Source organism: Mandrillus leucophaeus, unplaced genomic scaffold (genome assembly GCF_000951045.1).
Source record: "Mandrillus leucophaeus isolate KB7577 unplaced genomic scaffold, Mleu.le_1.0 Scaffold338, whole genome shotgun sequence".
NCBI classification, from domain to species: Eukaryota; Metazoa; Chordata; class Mammalia; order Primates; family Cercopithecidae; genus Mandrillus; species Mandrillus leucophaeus.
Window position 1 is genome coordinate 831,631 of NW_012103565.1, and position 18,485 is coordinate 850,115.

At 36.1% G+C, this 18,485-nt stretch overlaps 1 protein-coding gene across 1 annotated transcript in view; it reads right to left on the reverse strand.

Moving 5' to 3' along the window:
- WDFY2 (WD repeat and FYVE domain containing 2) overlaps positions 1-18,485 on the reverse strand; it is a 179,046-nt gene that overhangs the window by 56,194 nt on the left and 104,367 nt on the right. The window contains exon 4 of the mRNA XM_011988757.1: positions 6,441-6,495. Coding sequence (XP_011844147.1) covers positions 6,441-6,495 — 55 coding nt within the window. The remainder of the gene's footprint in view (positions 1-6,440; positions 6,496-18,485) is intronic.

Here is an 18,485-nt window from a genome sequence, read left to right on the forward strand (position 1 = left end):
TTTTTTAGATGGAGTGTTGCTCTTGTTGCCCAGGCTGGAGTGCAATGGCGCAATCTCAGCTCACTGCAACCTACGCCTCCCAGGTTCAAGCAACTCTCCTGTCTCAGCCTCCCAACTAGCTGGGATTACAGGCATGTGCCACCATGCCTGGCTAATTTTGTATTTTTAGTAGAAATGGGGTTTCTCCATGTTGGTCAGGCTGGTCTTGAACTCCCGACCTCAGGTGATCTACCCGCCTTGGCCTCCCAAAGTGCTGGGATTACAGACATGAGTCACTGCCTTGTTTCAATTTTTTTTTTCAGAGACCGAGTTTTGCTTTTGTTGTCTAGGCTGGAGCGCAATGACGCAATCTTGGCTCACCACAACCTCTGCCTCCGGGGTTCAAGCATTTCTCCTGCCTCAGCCTCCTGAGTAGCTAGGATTACAGGCATGTGCCACCACGTCCGCCTAATTTTGTGCATTTTTAGTAGAGACGGGATTTTTCCATGTTGGTCAGGCTGGTCTCGAATTCCCAGCCTCTGGTGATCCACCTGCCTCAGCCTCCCAAAGTGCTGGGATTATAGGCGTGAGCCACCGCGCCCAGGCTTTTTCTTTTTTTTTTTTTTTTTATAGAAACAGTGTCTTGGCATGTTGCCCAGTCTTCAACTCCTGGCCCCAAGTGATCTTCCCCTCTCCAGAAGCATTGGGTTAACAGATGTGAACCACTGCACCTGTCTCAGAGATTTTTCTGTTATTGATTCCTACTTCAATTCCATTTTGATCAGAGAACATACTTTGCATGACTTAAATCCCTCCAAATTTGCTGAGATTTATTTTATGGCCTAGAATAGTGTCTGTCTTGATAAATATTCTCCATGTACTTAAAAATAATGTATAAATAAAACAGACTTTCGTTGGACAGAATGTTCTACAGATGTCAATGAGAGCAAGTTTGTTGACTGTTTTGTTCAAGTCTGCTGTACTTTACTGATTCTCTGCCTACTATTCTACCAATTAATATCTTCAATAAATTATTGAAAGTATTAAAATTTCTAACTATAATTTGTACCTATTTCTCCCTAAAGTTTCATCAGCTTTTGGGTCACATATCTCAAAACCATGTTATGAGATGCACAAACATTTAAGATTGCTATGGTCTTCTGGTGGACTGGCCCTCATGATACCTTCTTTAACCCTGGTAATGTTCTTTGCTCTGAAATCTACTTTGATATTTAAAAAGTCACTCCAGTTTTCTTTTGACTAGTATTCTCATTGTATATCATCTTCCATCCTTTTACTTTTAACCTATTTGTGTCTTTATATGTAAAACACACTTCTTATAGTTTATAGTTGGGTCTCATCTTTCACTCAATCTGACGTTAACTGCCTTTTAATTGCCTTTAGATCATTTATTTTTAATCTGATTACTGACATTGTTAGGTTTAAATCTACTACAGTGTTGTTTTATATTTTTCCACCTGTTCTTTACACCCTTTTTCCTCTTAGTCTGCTTTTTTTTTTTTTTTTAAATTGGGAATTACTATATGATTCTACTTTATCTCCTTGGTTTGCCTATTAGCTGTCATTTTTTGATTTGCTATTTATTTTATTATTTAGAGACAGGGTCTTGCTCTGTTACCCAGGCTAGAGTACAATGGTGCAGGCACAGCTCACTGTAACTTCGAACCCCTGGATTGAAAAAACCCTCCCACCTCAGCCTCCCTAGTAGCTAAGACTACAGGCTAATTAATCTTTTGTTTTTTGAGATGGGGTCTTGCTGTGTTGCCCAGGCTGGTCTCAAACTCCTGGGCTCAAAGGATCCTCCACCTCAGCTTCCCAAAGTGCTGGCATCACAGGTGTCAGCTGCTGTCCCTGGTCCTCAATTTGTTATTTTAATAGTTGTTTTGGGCCAGGAGCGGTGGCTCACACCTGTCCCAGCACTTTGGGAGGCCAAGGCAGGTGGGTCGCCTGAGGTCAGGAGCTCAAGACCAGCCTGGCCAACATGGTGAAACCCTGTCTTACTAAAAATGCAAATACTAGCTGGGTGTGGTGGCAGGTGCCTGTAATCTCAGATACTTGGGAGGCTGAGGCAGGAGAATCGCTTGAACCTGGGGGATGCCCACAATTGCTTGTGCCGCTTCACACTCCCACCTGGGTGACAGAGCAAGACTCTGTCTCCAAAAAAAAAAAAAAAAGTCATTTTAGGGTTAATAGTATATATCTTTAACTTACCACAGTCTTCCTCCAAGTGCTATTATACTTCTTCATGTATAGTATTCTAGAACCTACAATAGTATACTTCCATTTCTCTGGCCTTTGTACTATTGTCGCACATTTTAATTTACATATATTATTAACCCCTTGCTACTTTGTCTTTAACTTAAAAGTCAATTGTCTTTTAAAGAGATTCATATAAGATATGAAAAAAAACCTTTCAGTTCCCATTTTTAAAACTGTTCTTTCTTTTGAGTAGACACATAGCTTCTTTTGGCATCATTTTCTTTTTCCCTGAAAGACTTCCTTTAACATTTCTTTTAGTGAAGGTCTATGAATGATGATTTTTTTCTGTTTTTGTGTGTCCAAAAAAATGTTTATTTTACTTAAGTTTTTGAAAGATATTTTCTCTGGGTATATAAGTCTATGTTGGAAGTTTTTTCTTCTTTTAGAACTTTAAAAATGGGCTGGGCACAGTGGTTCTTGCCTGTAATCACAGCACTTTTGGAGGCCAAGGTTGGTGGATTGCTTGAGCTTAGGAGTTTGAGACCAGCCTGGGCAATATGGCAAAACCTTATCTCTACAAAAAATATAGAACTTGGCCAGGTGTGGTGGCATACACCTGTAGTCCCAGCTACTTGGGAGGTGAGGTGGGAGGACTGCCTGAGACCAGGAGGCACAGGTTGCAGTCAGTTGAGATCACACCACTGCACTTTATCCTGGGCGACTGAGTGAGGCCCTGTCACCAAAAAAAAGCTTTAAAAATGTTGTTCTGTGGACATCGAATCCATCTGCCACTCCACTAATTTGTCTGTGTCTAATAAATCTAATCTACCCACTGATTTTTTATTTCAATGACTATATTTTTCCTATCCAAAAGTTCTATTTGGTTCTCTTAAAAATCTCCCTGTTTTTTCCATAATCATTTTATTTCCTTGTTGTTTCTGAAACTTTTTTCTTCAATCATTTAACATACTGTGTTATGGCTTCTTTCGCTTTGCTGATTATTATCTAAGATTCTTGGTACTCTAATCATCCTGTTTGTGATATCTGCTAATATTTACTCATAGTAGATTGATTGCTTGTTAGTTTTACAATTAAAAAAAAAATGAAGAATTCATCTTAAGCAGTGCTTGCTTTTGTTGCAGGGCCTTTGTGCAATTTGTCTTACTGAAAAGAGCCTGCATTTGTTTCTAGAAAGTAACTGTGGTATCTTACTGGCCAAGGACCCACTTTATGTTAATTTCTTAACATGGAGTTCCAGCATGTTACAATCGGTTAAAATTTATATTCCAAACTCAAAAGTTTTCATTTCAGGTTTTGATTTATCAAGGTAAAATTCCATCCTCTATCCAGAGCTGGGGTCAGGAATAAATTTCCCTGTGGTCTTCAGGGCCAATTAGTGGAAAGTCTTGTTCCTCTTTTTATGGGGTACAGTCCTTTATGAGATTCAGCCTTTTATGGAAATCTCAGTTCCAATTTTTCATCTCACTCAGGCCCTGGGCCTTATTTCTTGTCCCCAAGTGCATGTTCATACACAAGTATCTATCTCTTACTGGTTCTCCATCTCCCCAAGACAGCTGCAATGACAGATTGTATGTATATCACTCTGAGTTTTAGTTCTCTCTTTGGTTCTGGCTCATAGAAATTTTTTTATTTGTGTCTCCCATGAGTCTAGTATTGTATTAAGAAGAATGACAAAACCAACAAGAAGTGTAATTTTAACATTATCTCCAGGTATTTGTGGAGAATAGGTTTCCATAGTATTCTAGTTATCAATTTTTTTGTAATCCTCTGTAGATAAAATGAACTTATATGAAATATTAAGAGACTCAAAGAATAATGGCATATGAAGAGAAGTTTCTAGTGATATGCTCATTATACATATACCTGTGAGGCCAATCATTATTTTAACAAAGACATAGGAAATGGCATGTTATGCTTATACATTTAAGAAAAACACAAAATTAAGCAGAAATTAATATATTTAATGACAACTGGGATTTCTAAGTATCTTGGTAAGTTGAGGTGATAGGCTAAATAAAATGAGATTGTGAATAACAGGATGTTAAGTGCAGCATTTAGTTTTTATTTTAAAAACAAAAATAAAAACAAGAAACAGCTTCAAAAGTACTGAAGATACAGCTTAAAAATAACTCAATACAATTTAAAATAACTAAAAGAGTATAATTGGATTGTTTGTAACATGAAGGATAAATACTTGAGGCAACAGATACCCCACCTACACTTATGTGATTATGCATTGCATGCCTGTATCAAAATGTCACATGTACCCCATAAATATATACACCTACTATCTACCCATAAAAATTAAAAATTAAAAAAAGAACTAAAACAACAACAACAACAATTCAAGTGAGAACTGTGGAGGAGCTTGAGTTGACTGCTCCACATGAGCCCACAGTGTAAAATGGCTGCCAGAAATTCACCCTATATAAGAACAGTGCTGAGGAAAAGAGAGAATATAATTTTGTACTTATCAGATTACAAGCATGTATTAGTTACCTATTGCTGTGTAACAGAGTACCCCAAAACTTAGTGCCTTAAAACAGTAAATGTTAATTATCTCAGAGTCTGAAATATTGGTGCAGTTTAGCTGCATGCCTCTGTCATAAAGTCTCTCACAGGATGGAATCAAGGTGTGGAATGGAACTGTGGTCTCATCTGAAAGCTTGACGGGGGAGAATCTGCTTCCAAACTCTCTCACATAGTACTGGCTGGATTCAGTTCCTTGTGGGCTATTAAATTACGATATCAGTTCCTTACTGGCTGTTGAGAAGGCCTCCCTCAGTTCCTCAGCACATGGGCTTCTCCACAGGGCAGCTCACAACATGGCAGCTGGCTTTCATCAGAGCAAGCACACAAAAGTGCAGAGTGGGCAAGCAAGGTGGAAGTTTTGGTATCTCTGTAACCTAATCTCAGAAGTGATATTCATCACTTGCCATATTCTAGGTCAAGCCCACACTGGAGGTACAGGGTAGATTCCAGGAGGCAATGATCATTAGGAACCATCTTAAAGGTTACCTACCATAAGGTATTGTATTTTTAAATGGTCCTAAAGGTACCAAATGATATCCCAAATATGTGATCAAGCCAATTAAAAAATTTTTTTGTTAAGTAATGTATTTTTAAAACTTGATAAAAAACAATTGTCCATATTTACAGAATACATGTAAAAACTGTTTTAAAGAATAAAGACTCACATAACGTAAAATAAAAATTAGAGATATAAAATATATAGCCTGGAAAAGAGAAGTGAGAGCAAAACACTGCAGAGCAAAAAACAGGAGACAGAAGGGAAGGGGTAGAAACTTTCACTGTTGTTTTAAAATAATTGAAAGGTTGTCATGTGTAAGAGAGATTGTATTCAGTTTCTGTAGGTCCAACAGGCTAAGCAAACACCAATATCACTTATCACACAATGTTTTAATGGCCATCTGCATCCTCTCCATGATTAGAAACTGCTTATACATAGATACTATACATGTCTGGTTCACTATTGCAATTCTGTTACCAGAACATAATAGACACTCAATAAATATTTGATGAATGATATGTGAGAAAATTAAAGAATAAAGAGAAATAAATTTTAGCCCCAAATCTTAAAGAACTTAATGCTTAGAATTTTCCAAAATCATAATGGTTCCTATGTCTCTGGCAGTGCTAAAGGAGAAGCTGGATGGTCATCCTCTCATTAAAGGCGAGTCAAGAGAATTCTCGTGACTCTAAGTGTTAACAACTTTCTGGTTCCACAACACTGTTAGTCTGAGTAAAGAAATCCCTTCCAAAAATTGTTGGCAGATGGCCTGTCAATGTTGAAGACATGATAAAACCACAATTCTTCCCCTTGGACAACACACTCTGAGCATTTTAAAACATTTAACCACATTAAAGATAAGTCCTATTAAGGTGGTTTTTTACTGGACCCACTTTCTAAACCTGCTGTACTGTTGAAAGGCAGCGTGTTATAGTAGGAAGACAAAGGCTGTGGGTTTGGGAGTCACACTGACCTGATATGGCTCTGCACTTAACTAGAACCCCAGGCAAGCCACCCAACCTCATTGGGCCTCAGTTTCTTAATTCAAAAACAGGGATAACATTCACTCAAAAGTTTGCTCTGTTTTGTTTCCCTGATGATTGTAAAGTACGTATTCTCTTGTGGCAGTGAAAAGCACCAAGAAGTATTTTAGAATCTGGGTAATGAAGGTATTCCTCTCACACCCTACCTTGATAGTTTTTCACAGAAGTCATCTTGTTATAATCTTCTGACAATATAAACTCCTGTAAAAGAAAAGAAAAATATTAAACAAAAATAAATTCTTTAAGTGAAGGACTATATTTGGTAAAACCAGATTGAATAAAGCAAATTATCATGACAGATACATCTAACATTAGTATTTTGCCCATCAACTCAGAATTTTTGTATCCCTTTAAAAGTAACAATCATAATTATGATCCAATGCAGTTATCATAATTTTACCTTGTAAGTGTTGACTTTTTGTGTATGCACGAGAAGAAAACCAGATCAAGTTGAGCATCTTGATATTGGTCAATTTTGAAGATAAACCTAATTCAAAATACTTTTCTTTCAAGGGTGCCAAAGCTAAAAATTTTCAAGGCTCTAACCAGTAAGGAAATAGATGGCAACTCTCTACTAAAAATAAATTAGGTATTTTAAAGATTCTTTTTCTAAGATTAGCAATTTATTTCCCCTTACTACAAGCATCTCAAGGTTGCATCTTACTCATCTCTGTACCCCCAGGGAACCGGGCACAGTACTTTGGCACAGTAGGTAATTAATAAATAACGGTCACACAAAGACACTTCTTAATGTAATGAGATTAGCCTGAATGTCAAATTTACTGAAAATATCAGTTTCTATATCGCACATTATATATACCCTTTGTGGGGACGCATAAGTGTGTGCTGTTTCGCCCAAGCATCTGTGTATACAGTGACCCGAATGTAGAAGCTGATTGAGGGTTTATGGGATCCAGCCAGGTTTTGAGTCCTTAGGCTTCATTCAAATGAAAAATATCCAGGTATTCTTAAAGAGTATATTATGAAACATAAGGAAAGCTGCAAAGTATAATAAATTGATACCTTCATCTGAGTTTAGAAACAGGGCAATTAATCTTTTCAAAATATCTGGAAGCATCCAGGATTTTTCTTTGATAACTTTAAAAAGGAGGGATGGGAAGAAAGATGCCTAAATGCCTTACTTGCTATTTGGGTCTTCCTGAGTTTAGTAGTTTGTGTAATTTTTCAGAAGGAAATAATTATTTTATTGTTTTTGTGATAAATGTCACAAAGGTAAAGTAGGAGATGATGTGAGAGAACATACAAGGCAATAAAGTTACTTTGCTTATTCATTTTTCTATTCCAGCCCCCTTTAAGAAGCTTATCTACAAATGAATTTTCTTCATGATTTTCTCAGTAATAACATTATTCAACTTGTCACTTTAAAAATTCATATCATTATTTCTTCAAGGAGTGGCATTACATTCACTTCTTGTTTTGAAAGAGTTAGACCTACAACTGGACACAACAGACTAATTTTTTTTTTTTCTTTTTTTTTGATAGAGTCTTGAGCTCTGTTGCCTGGTTGGAGTGCAGTGGTGCAATCTTGGCTCACTGCAACCTCTGCCTCCCAGGTTCAAGTAATTCTCCTGCCTCAGCCTCCCTAGTAGCTGGGATTATAGGTGTATGCCACCATGCCCGGCTAATTTTGGTATTTTTAGTAGAGATGGGGTTTCACCACGTTGGCCAGGCTGGTCTTGAACTCCTGACCTCAGGTGATCCGCTCACCTCAGCCTCCTAAAGTGCTGGGATTATAGGTGTGCACCACCGTGCCCGGCCAGAGCAGACTAATTTTTAAAGAAGTAAAGTAGCTGGCCCATAAAGTGCTTATAGTGTAGGTAAGGAAACCCGGGAGGTGCCTAAGCCACAAGTCACTAGCAACTTTTAATCCCAGGCAACAGGACCTCAACCCTGACCCCCAACTTTACAGGGTCCCAAATATCGTGACACATACACAAATAAATTTATTAAAGACAATTGTTATCTGGCCAAATGTTTTCTGAATTCATATTGTTCATGCTATTTTGAATATACTGAAATGGTTCTCTGGCCTGGTCAAAAGCTTTCGAAACAGCGTAAGGTATAAAATAACACAACTTAATAGAGGTTTGCATTTAGGATTTAATATACACATTAAAAATAAAATTACCAGTTCAACGCATTGGTAAACCTAATTTCTTGGTCATTTATTTTTCCTATGATAATAAAAACATATAATTATGGAGAAAATGTAGATTTTGTGTCAGCTTTTGTTATTACTTTTTTGATCACAGAAACACAATATACTACTCTAAGAAATGTAAGAAAAATAAACACTAAAAATCCCTTGTGATACCATTTCTCAAACATAAGTATTATGGAAAGTACAGTTGTAATAATGTATAATAAAACAAAACATTAAAACTACTTGGCAATGCTGTTTTCTTTTTACAGTTCATGCATATAATTCCATGAGTACATACTCATCAACTTCATTCTTTTTGATGACTGCATAGGATGCAGTAAATATTCTTTTTTTTTTGAGAGAGAACTTCAGAGCTTCACTCTTGTTGCCCAGGCTAGAGTGCAACGGTGTGATCTCGGCTCACTGCAACCTCTGCCCTCCCGGGTTCAAGCGATTCTCCTACCTCAGCCTCCTAAGTAGTTGAGATTACAGGCACGTGCCACCACGCCTGGCTAATTTATTGTATTTTTAGTAGAGATGGGGTTTCTCCATGTTGGTCAGACTGGTCTTGAACACCCGACCTCAGGTGATCTGCCTGTCTTGGCCTCCCAAAGTGCTGGGATTACAGGCATGAGCCACCAGGCCTGGCCATAATATTCCTTTAATATTCCTTTATTGATGAATGTTTGTTTCCAGTTTTCCTTATTGAAAATATTACATTAAATGTATTATATCTTTATATGTCTCCAGCAGTACTTCTATAAAAGAAAAGTCCAAAAAGTAGAATTATTGGATCAAAGAGTATAACCATTGACATTTTGATAGATATGGCCAAATTGAGTTTTTAAAAGATTTTGTCTGTTAACACTCATGAACAATTAAAATGTAAAGGTTTGGCTGCAGTTATTTTCTTAGGATTGACCAATAAAAGTTCAAAACAAATTAGATCAAAGATATACACATTTGAAATATTTTGGATAAAATAGTTTCTATTCCTTCTTTATTATTTCTATCCTTCCTTCTTTCCATTTAGCTGTCCACTCATCTATCACTTAGTTGTTTTTAATGCTCACTGTAATACATCAAACAATATAGGATATACAAGCAAAAAGCTAACAATTGTCTTCACCTTCAATCTCACCCTTTTGAGGCAACCAATGTTAACAGTCTGGCGTATTTTTTAAATGTCTTTTTTTTAAACCCTTATACAAACATATATGAACATATATACATTTTTTTGTTGTATAAAAACAGGATCACATTATAGATATTATTCTGTAACTTTCTGTTTTCATCTAAAGTACACCAGAGCCCTATTTTCCAGAAGCACGTAGTTCTAACTTATTCTTTCTGATGGCTGTATAATATTCCATAAAATGGATATGCCAAACTTTATTCAAGTACTTCACATTTTAAGTGGACACTCCATTTGTCTGCTATAATTTCCAATTATAGCAATACTTTGAGAAAGGTCTTTGCAAGTATATCCGTATGAACTAATGTCTATGTAGAAGAGACACTGGCTCAAATATCACGTACATTTACTGTCTTAATAAACACTGCCATATTATTTTCCAGGAAGCATGCAGCCATGCACTCTGTCACCTACTCCCATCTTCATTTGACAGCATTTTTTCCCACATCTTATCAGCACTGAATGCTACTGATCTTTTCAATTTTTCCCAAACTGATGTGCGAAACAAGAGGGTATCTCATTGTGGTTTATGTTCATTACACTATTTATGAGCTGCAGAACTTTTTGTGTTTATTTGCTATTTTCATTCATTTCTTGTTTTACGAATTTTTTGTTCAAATTCTGCTGTAGCCTGGTTCTCTGAAAAACAGCGTGAAGCAAAGCTTAAGCCTAATGCTTTATATGAAGGTGCAGTATCGGCAACAGTGAGTGAGGGTAAAGCAAAGCAAAGCGGAGAAAGATGGTGGTGCATTACCAAGCTCGCCTGAGTTTCACAAGATGCCCAGCTGCTTCTCAGCATTCAGGAAGTCTCTGGACAGATAGAAGTGAAACACCAGGTTTTGGAAAAATCCACTGAAGGGAGGGATGGAAAGGGAATTTATCTGCCAGATGTCTCCCATACCCTTTTGCATTTTAATCATAGCTCCACATGAATCTACTTTCTCTCTGCTTGTAGAAAGTTGGACCACCTAGCCCTGTTGCAGCCACCGGGGAAGTCATATCTGTGTCTCTGCAGTGCTGTGCTTCATATAATTCAGAAGTAGCAGGGGAACCAGATCCTCTGGGCTTAGGCGTCAGGGTGGAACAAGGTGCCAAGAGAGCCCAGGAAACAAGTGCAATCAAGAAAATGAAGTGGTCCAGGCATACCCTTTGCTCTTTTGGTCTATTACATTTGTAATTGTCTTACTAAATTGTAGAAATTCTTTGACTATTAGGGATAGTTATCCTTTGTTTAATATGTGAATTGACAGTATTTTCTCTCCTAATATTCTGCCTTGGAATTTTATTAAATATTTTGTAATATTGAAATGTTTTTTTTTTTTTAATTAACAAACAACCATGGCATTATGAGTTAAAATTGCATTATATCTTTTAAGTTTTAATTTGGGAAGGAATAATATTTTAACTGTAATATACTCAAGTACTTAAATACAATTTTTCTTTACTAGTTTAAATGGCATTTCCCCCAACCCCATTTCAATTTCCAATGAATTACTTCTCACACATAATGAAAACAACTCTTGGTTTTGGGATACACATGCATTAAGTTTTAGTACGCTATTGTAGCATTTAACACAGTATTTGTTGTTGAGTTACCTAAACCCTGACCAAGTTTAGGTAATCACTGCTATTTCAGTTTTATCTGGAATTTTTATTAACAGTAGTTGCCAAATTTAATTAAATTGAACAGAATGTGTTTTTGATATCTATTAAACGAAATTTGTTAAAATCCTTCAATTCATTAAAGTAACTGATTATTGTTAAACAGTTTTCTGATATTGACCCATTCTTAACTCCTGGAAAGAATCCAAACTTGCCCTGATGTATTCTTCCTTTAATACACTACTGGATTTGATATGCTAATATTTGATAAGAATTTTTACATCTACATGTAAGAGTATTATTGGTCTATAGCTTTTCATTTTGGTGCTATCTTCATTGGGTTCTGGCTTAAAGATAGCAAAGGATGGTGGTTAAGAGCTTGGGCACTGGAACCAAATTGTCCAGTTTAAATCTGAGCTAAAACACATACTTGTTAAATGATCTTGACAAGTTGCTCAAGAGCTCTGTGCTTCACTTTCCTTCTGTGTACTAGCCTCATAAGACTGTATGAGACTGAGTTATTATAAAAAAGCATTTTAAAGCAGTGCCTGTCACATAGTAAGTACTCTATGAGAGTTAATTTTTAAAAAATGGATTAAGAAGCTTTTCTTTAAATCTTTTGGAAAACATTGAACAATTATAATTGAAGAATTTGAATTCAGGTTCTCAAGCTTTTCCCCGTGTATACACAGAAACACATAAAATTGGAATAGTAGTACTGTTGATGATGTGATGTTAACTTAACACTATTACATGGGCATTTCTCATGTCACTACCTATTTTTTTCAAAAAATGAATTTTAATGGCTACATAATATCCCATTGGAAGGCAATAAAGGATTTTACCTAATTAGTCTTTAACTGTTACATTTCCTTTTTTTTTTGAGGCAGGATCTTGCTTTGTCACCCAGGCTGGAGTGCAGTGGCGTGAACACAGTTCACTGCAGCCTCACAACCTCCCAAGCTCAAATATCATCCCACCTCAGCCTCCTGAGTAGCTGGGACTACAGGCACGAGCCACTACACCTGGCTAATTTTTGTATTTTTTGTAGAGATGGCGTTTTGCCATGTTACCCAGGCTGGTCTCAAACTCCTGTGCTCCAGCAATCTGCCTGCCTCAGCCTTCCGAAAGTGCTGGGATTATAGGCGTTGAGTCACTGCATTTGGTCTGTTACATTTCTAAGACACCAATGTTTTATTACAAAAATAAGAATATCCTTATGAATAATCTTTGTGTATTTTTATGATTATTTTCTTTGGATGGTTTTCTAGAAATGAAATTATTGACACAAAGGAAAAACATTTCTAAAGCTCTGAATATTACCAATATTTTTTCTAAATAGTTTGTGCCAATTTATGTCCTTTCCATTAGTGTTCTAAAGTGCCTACTTTATTTAATTCTAGCTGATATGTATATTCTAAAACTACTACAACTTAGATAAAAATAGAATTAAAAAAATTTTAACACCTCAAAATGTTTACTGGCACTTAGTATTTCCTCTTTCATTACTTTTCTATCTACAGGATTTTATTGTTTTTCTTATCTATTTGCATACGCCTGTCATGGACTGAGGATATTTTCCCTTTTCCGTCATATTCCACGTAACTATTTGTTGCTTTTTAAAAAAACTGTATTTAAGTAGATTCTCTTAATGCTGGAAAGTTCTGCATTTTATGTAGTTAAATATAATAATATTTTCATTTATGACTTCTATTCTTTTAAGCGTACAACATTCTTCTTGATAGATTGTTTATAAATGTCTAGTCAACTGACTTCTAGTTATTCTTTTTCTTTTTTAAGGCTTTACTTACATGTAATGCTGCTTCATGCTCCGGGACTTAATTTTGGTATAAGACAAGAGGTGAGAATTAAAATCGATCTTTTTCTTAAAAGCAAACCAGCTGCTCCAGCACCATTTGTTTAGTAACTTTTCCCATCCACACTGCCTTGTGGGCTTTACCATCTTTTATTTGCTTTCATTGAATTGAGTCTGTTTGGGAGTTCTCTAACCCTGTTTTATTCCTTTGCCAGAACCAAAATGATTTAATTACAGTAGATACAACTTATATGTTAATATAAAGGCTATGTGTCTCCTAATTTCTTAAAGAAAAATGTAGCTAGATGAACATAAATAATCTTTTTAATAGCAAAAAAGAAAAATCACATTAACAATTTTGATTGGAATTGAATTAAACCTTTAAATTCAGGAAGATTTGAGATTTAAAGGTCTTCTTTTATGTATAGTAATCAATTTTTATAATTTTCTTCAACTGTTTTACATATTCGTTGAAATTATTTCTATATTTATGTGATAGTAACTTCTGTGAATGGGATCATTTTTCTATTACTTGGTAAACTCTGAATTAAAAAAAAAAAAAAAAAAGGTAGATTGACAGGTGCTAACTTTGGACCAAAACTGAAAAACTGATTTCACAGCTCCCGGGAGGCTCACTACCAATCCATTTGAAATCTTGATATGTGGTAGTCAGAGTGAGTTGAACAATCTTAGATAGGGTACCTGGCTACATGGGACACTTACATTCCTAACTTCCAAGATTTAGAAGGAAAGGAAGAAGAGTTCTTTGATGTTTTAGAACAAACTACGGAAAGAGAAGAAAAGAGAAAAAGACTATTTAAGAAGACTAAGCTGCAACGTTATTCGTAGCGAATGCTTTGGGCTGGGGGTGGAAAAAAGAATAAAAATGGAGAAAACTAATAATATAAGCTTGTTTGTACATTTGTCAATGCCTTTTCCACTCCTCTTTGACTCTCTAAATTCCTATGAAAATCAAGCCTGGCAGAATAAGTCAATTGGATGGTAATATTACTGTATTTGGGCAACACTGTATTTTTTTTAAAAGGTTCTAGCATGCCCTGTTGTTAAAGAATGTACAAGGCAAGGCCCATGCCTGTGTACACACATGCCATTCACAACACTCTTGTGGCAGTTTTCTCAAGAACAGTCCTTATTTTCTATTGGGTTATAAAAATACACCTGCCAAACAGATACCATGTCTCTTGTTTGATAACAGAGGTCACCTTATCTGAATCAAGTTGTTATTCAGCTTTCTGTCAGTCTAAGTAAGAGGCCAAGAGGCAGGACTTTATTTTTTTCTTTAAATGAAAGGTACAATTTTGTTTTCTGGTCATCCTTTGGTTCTTCCTGCACATCACAAGTTCTCAGTGATGTCTTGAATCTTTCTGTGAAAAGCAGGAAGAAATGGAAAGGGGGCTACGGGGTCTACAAGTGCTGCGGCTTCTGGTTCCATCCACAGAAGTGGGCATGGCAGGGCACAGTAAGGCCTAGATGCAATGCTATGGTTTAAATGTTTGTGTCCCTCCCAAAATTCATGTGTTGAAACTTAACTGCCAATATGATATTATTGAGAGGTGCAACTTTTAAGAGGTTATTAAATAGGATTAGGGACCTTATTTTAAAATTTCAAGGGAGCATTCACCCCTTTTGTCCCTTCCATCAATTCTGCCATGTGAGGACAGTGTTCGCCCCCTCCAGAGGACACAGCCTTCAAGTGCTATCTTGGAAGCAGAGCCCAGGCCCTTACCAGACAGCAAAGTTGCCAGTGCCTTGATCTTAGAATTCCCAGCCTCCAGAACAGTGAGAAATAAATATATGTTGTCTACAAATTACTCACCTTTAGTTGTTTTATTATAGCAGAAGGAACAGACTAAGACATGCAGGAAGAAATTTAAATATCTGTACCCCTCACAAAGATACTTTCAATTTCATGTACATGTTAAGGCAGCAGCCCCTACCCTGGGCCAAGTACTTTTACTGGTCAGTTTTTATTCCCCCTCCCCACCCCGCCACCATCCTTGTGTCTCCTTCTTTTTAAAAGTAATGTTCAGCCATTGCAAAATATAAAAACTTTTAAACAGGTGGACATAGTGACTCATGGCTGTAATCCCAGCACTTTGGGAGGCTGAGGCTTGATGACTTGAGTTCAAGGTCAGCTTAGGCAACACAGTGAGACCTCTGTTTCTTAAAAAAAATAAAAAATAAATAAAGAACTTTTGAACAGCAAAAAATTTAATTAGAAAGCAGTAAGCTTGGTTCTTTCGCTGTTACCATGGTCACCCTGACTTTTCATGCTGTATCTTCACTGGTAAAGGAATACTATACAGTTCTAAGCACTGCCCACCTGCTCACCCATTAAGTACATTTCAGTAAAATAGATCCTCAAGAATTACAATAATACAACCATAGTACCTTACACATTAAAAAAAATTCAATTGTGAGTTTCCTTATTTGAAACTTTGCCAATGATCTCTCATTTCTTAAAATGTAATACTACTTTAGGAATAGAAATATCTAAAATTCAATTATTTGCTACTGATTCTTTGTCATGTTTGTTGCACATCAGAGATAAAAACTGATATAACACTTGATAGATCCAATTTTTTGAAGAAAACTAAATGGTAGTTACATTTCCCATGTAGATTTTTCTCTCCTTCCAGAAAAATACACTTCAAACCATCCAGGGAGGTCATCTAAGAAATAAACAGAAATTCTTAATTTGGCCCAAATGTGATAAAAAATGAAGGAAAGAATAATGTCATTGGTTTAACTACCCAGCAGAAGTGTCATACGAAATTACATGGCTTTGAAGTAATATTATTTGTGTGCCTATGTGAAGCCGTTACTGAAGAGAAGAGATATATACATAAAAATTTTCATGAACACAGAGGTACTATGTTTCTGGTTGAGGATAAAGGTGTTTTCTTTCTACATCTGCCTCCATAAAAGAGAAGTTGGTTTAAAGGCGAAATCTAGTTGGGAAGCCTGATATTAGTAAACTTCTCATTTGCATTTCCATATAAAATTTATTTCTATATCTGCTTTAGACATGCCCAGGATAAAAAAAAAGAAATGCCCAGGATATTGTCCAATATATTTAGTGTCTCGATTATTAATTGAAATGAGGGTGACTGATTTTTTTTTTTTACTGTGGTAAAAACCCTGTAACATTAAAAATGATCTTAATCATTTTTAAGTGGATACTTTAGATATGTTAAGTATATTCACATTGTTGTACAACCAAATTCCGCCACTTTTTCATTTTGCAGAACAAACTCTATATCCATTAAACACTAATTCTTCTTCTCCTCTACCCCCAGCCTGTGGTAACCACCTTTCTATTCTTTCTATTTCTATAATTTTAACTACTTTTGATACTTCATATGAGTGAAATTAGAAAGTATTTGTCCTTTTGTGACTGGCTTATTTCACTTAGTATAATGTCCTTGAGGTTCATCACTTTATAGTATGTGACAGGATTTCCTATTTTTTAAAGGCTGCATAATATCCCATTGTATGTATATACCACATTTTTCTTTCTCCATTCATCTGCTGATAGACACTTGGGTTGTTTTAACCTCTTGGCTATTGTGAATAATGCTGCAAGAAACATGAGTGTGCAAACATCTCTTCAAAATCTTGCTTTCAATTCTTTGGGGTATATACCCAAAAGTGGGATTGCTAGAATATGGTAATTTTGTTTGTTTGTTTGTTTTTGAGATGGAGTTTAGCTCTTGTTGCCCAGGGTGGAATGCAATGGCACGATCTCGGCACACTGCAACCTCTGCCTCCCAGGGTCAAGCGATTCTCCTGCCTCAGCCACCTGAGTAGCTGGGATTACAGGCATTTGCCACCATACCCAGCTAAGTAATTCTATTTTTAACATTTCAAAAAACCTCTATGCATAAGACAGTGATTGATTTAACTTCAGTATTAGAAAAGTATTACTACCTTTAAAACTGCCTTTTTAAAAATTATATAGCTTCAAGATTAACAGTCTCCTTTTTGCCTCTACTACCAAGAAGTTCAGAATCAAAACCAAGTCTTAACCATAAAAACTGTGCTGGTCCTTATAATCTCCATACTTGTGTTACTGTAGGTTTTACTTGGCTCCTTTGGTTGCAAGGACCTCAGACGACTAGAAAAGAGGATTTACTGTAAAAAGACAGAAAGTATAATGGGAAAGGTACTGGCCAATGAAGCTGTACTAGTTATCCTCTGTATCTCGCAGGCTCAGGGCCTCTCCCTGGTATCTCTGCTTTTTTCTGTAAGTGCAATAATCTGTTCATATTATCCCTTCTCAACCAACTGTTCTCTTCTGATAAGTCAGTTTCTGTTCTTTCATAACTGGAGTTTGCACATGGCCATCACAAAGCACAGAGGATTTTTAGGGTACTTAAGACTACTCTGTACAATACTACAATGGTAGACACAAGTCATTACACAGTTGTCCAAACCCATAGGATGTACATCACCAAGAGTGAACCCTACTTGTAACCTATGGACTGTGTGCTGTAATGAGGCATTAATGATGTAGGTTCATCAGTTGTAACAAACACATCACTCTGGTAGGGGATGTTGATGATGAGGAAGGCTATGCAAGTGTGTGGAAGGGGGTGTGTGGGAAGTCTCTGAACCTTCTTCTCAATTTGCTGTGAACCTAAAACTGCTCTTTAAAAAAAAAAAAAAAAAAAAAACCATAAACTGTCAAATCCCATAAGAATGGCTCTACGAAAGACCCTCTAAGATACTTAATGCCTCTTTCTTATGGCTCTCTCCACACTTAAACAACCAGTGGCCTAGAACTTGTACCCTTTGGTTGTCTTTTTGTTTAAATGAGCAGTTCTCAAACTTTTGGGTCTTAGGTTCCCTTTACTCTTAAACTACTAAGGGGTCTGATGAGCTTTTATTTATGTGGGTGGTACTGATTAAAATATATCATGTTCTAAATTAAAATGGAAACAATTTTTAAATATTAATTCATTAAAATAACAATAGCAAATGTATTACATGTTACTATAAATAACAATCTATAAAAAATAACTATTTTTTACAAAACAAAAAATTTAGTAACAAGAGTGGCACTGTTTTCCATTTTAGCAAATCTCATTAATGTGTAGCTTAACTGAAGACAGATTCCCATCCTGCTTCTGCATACAGTTTGGACATTTCTTAGAAAATGAGAGTGAAAAGGGGAAATAATAGTATTATTATGAAAATAGCTTTCATCTCACAGATCACAGTTTGAAAACTACAGGGTTCAGTGACTGACTTGATGTTAGGCTTTGCTTAATCTTCATTTCAGATTCTGCAAATGTGCCTACGGAGTTCAAAGATTATTCTTGTTTGTTTATAATTATGAAAAGAGGTTTCGCTGGCTACCAAACAATGGGACATTGTTTCACCCAGGAACC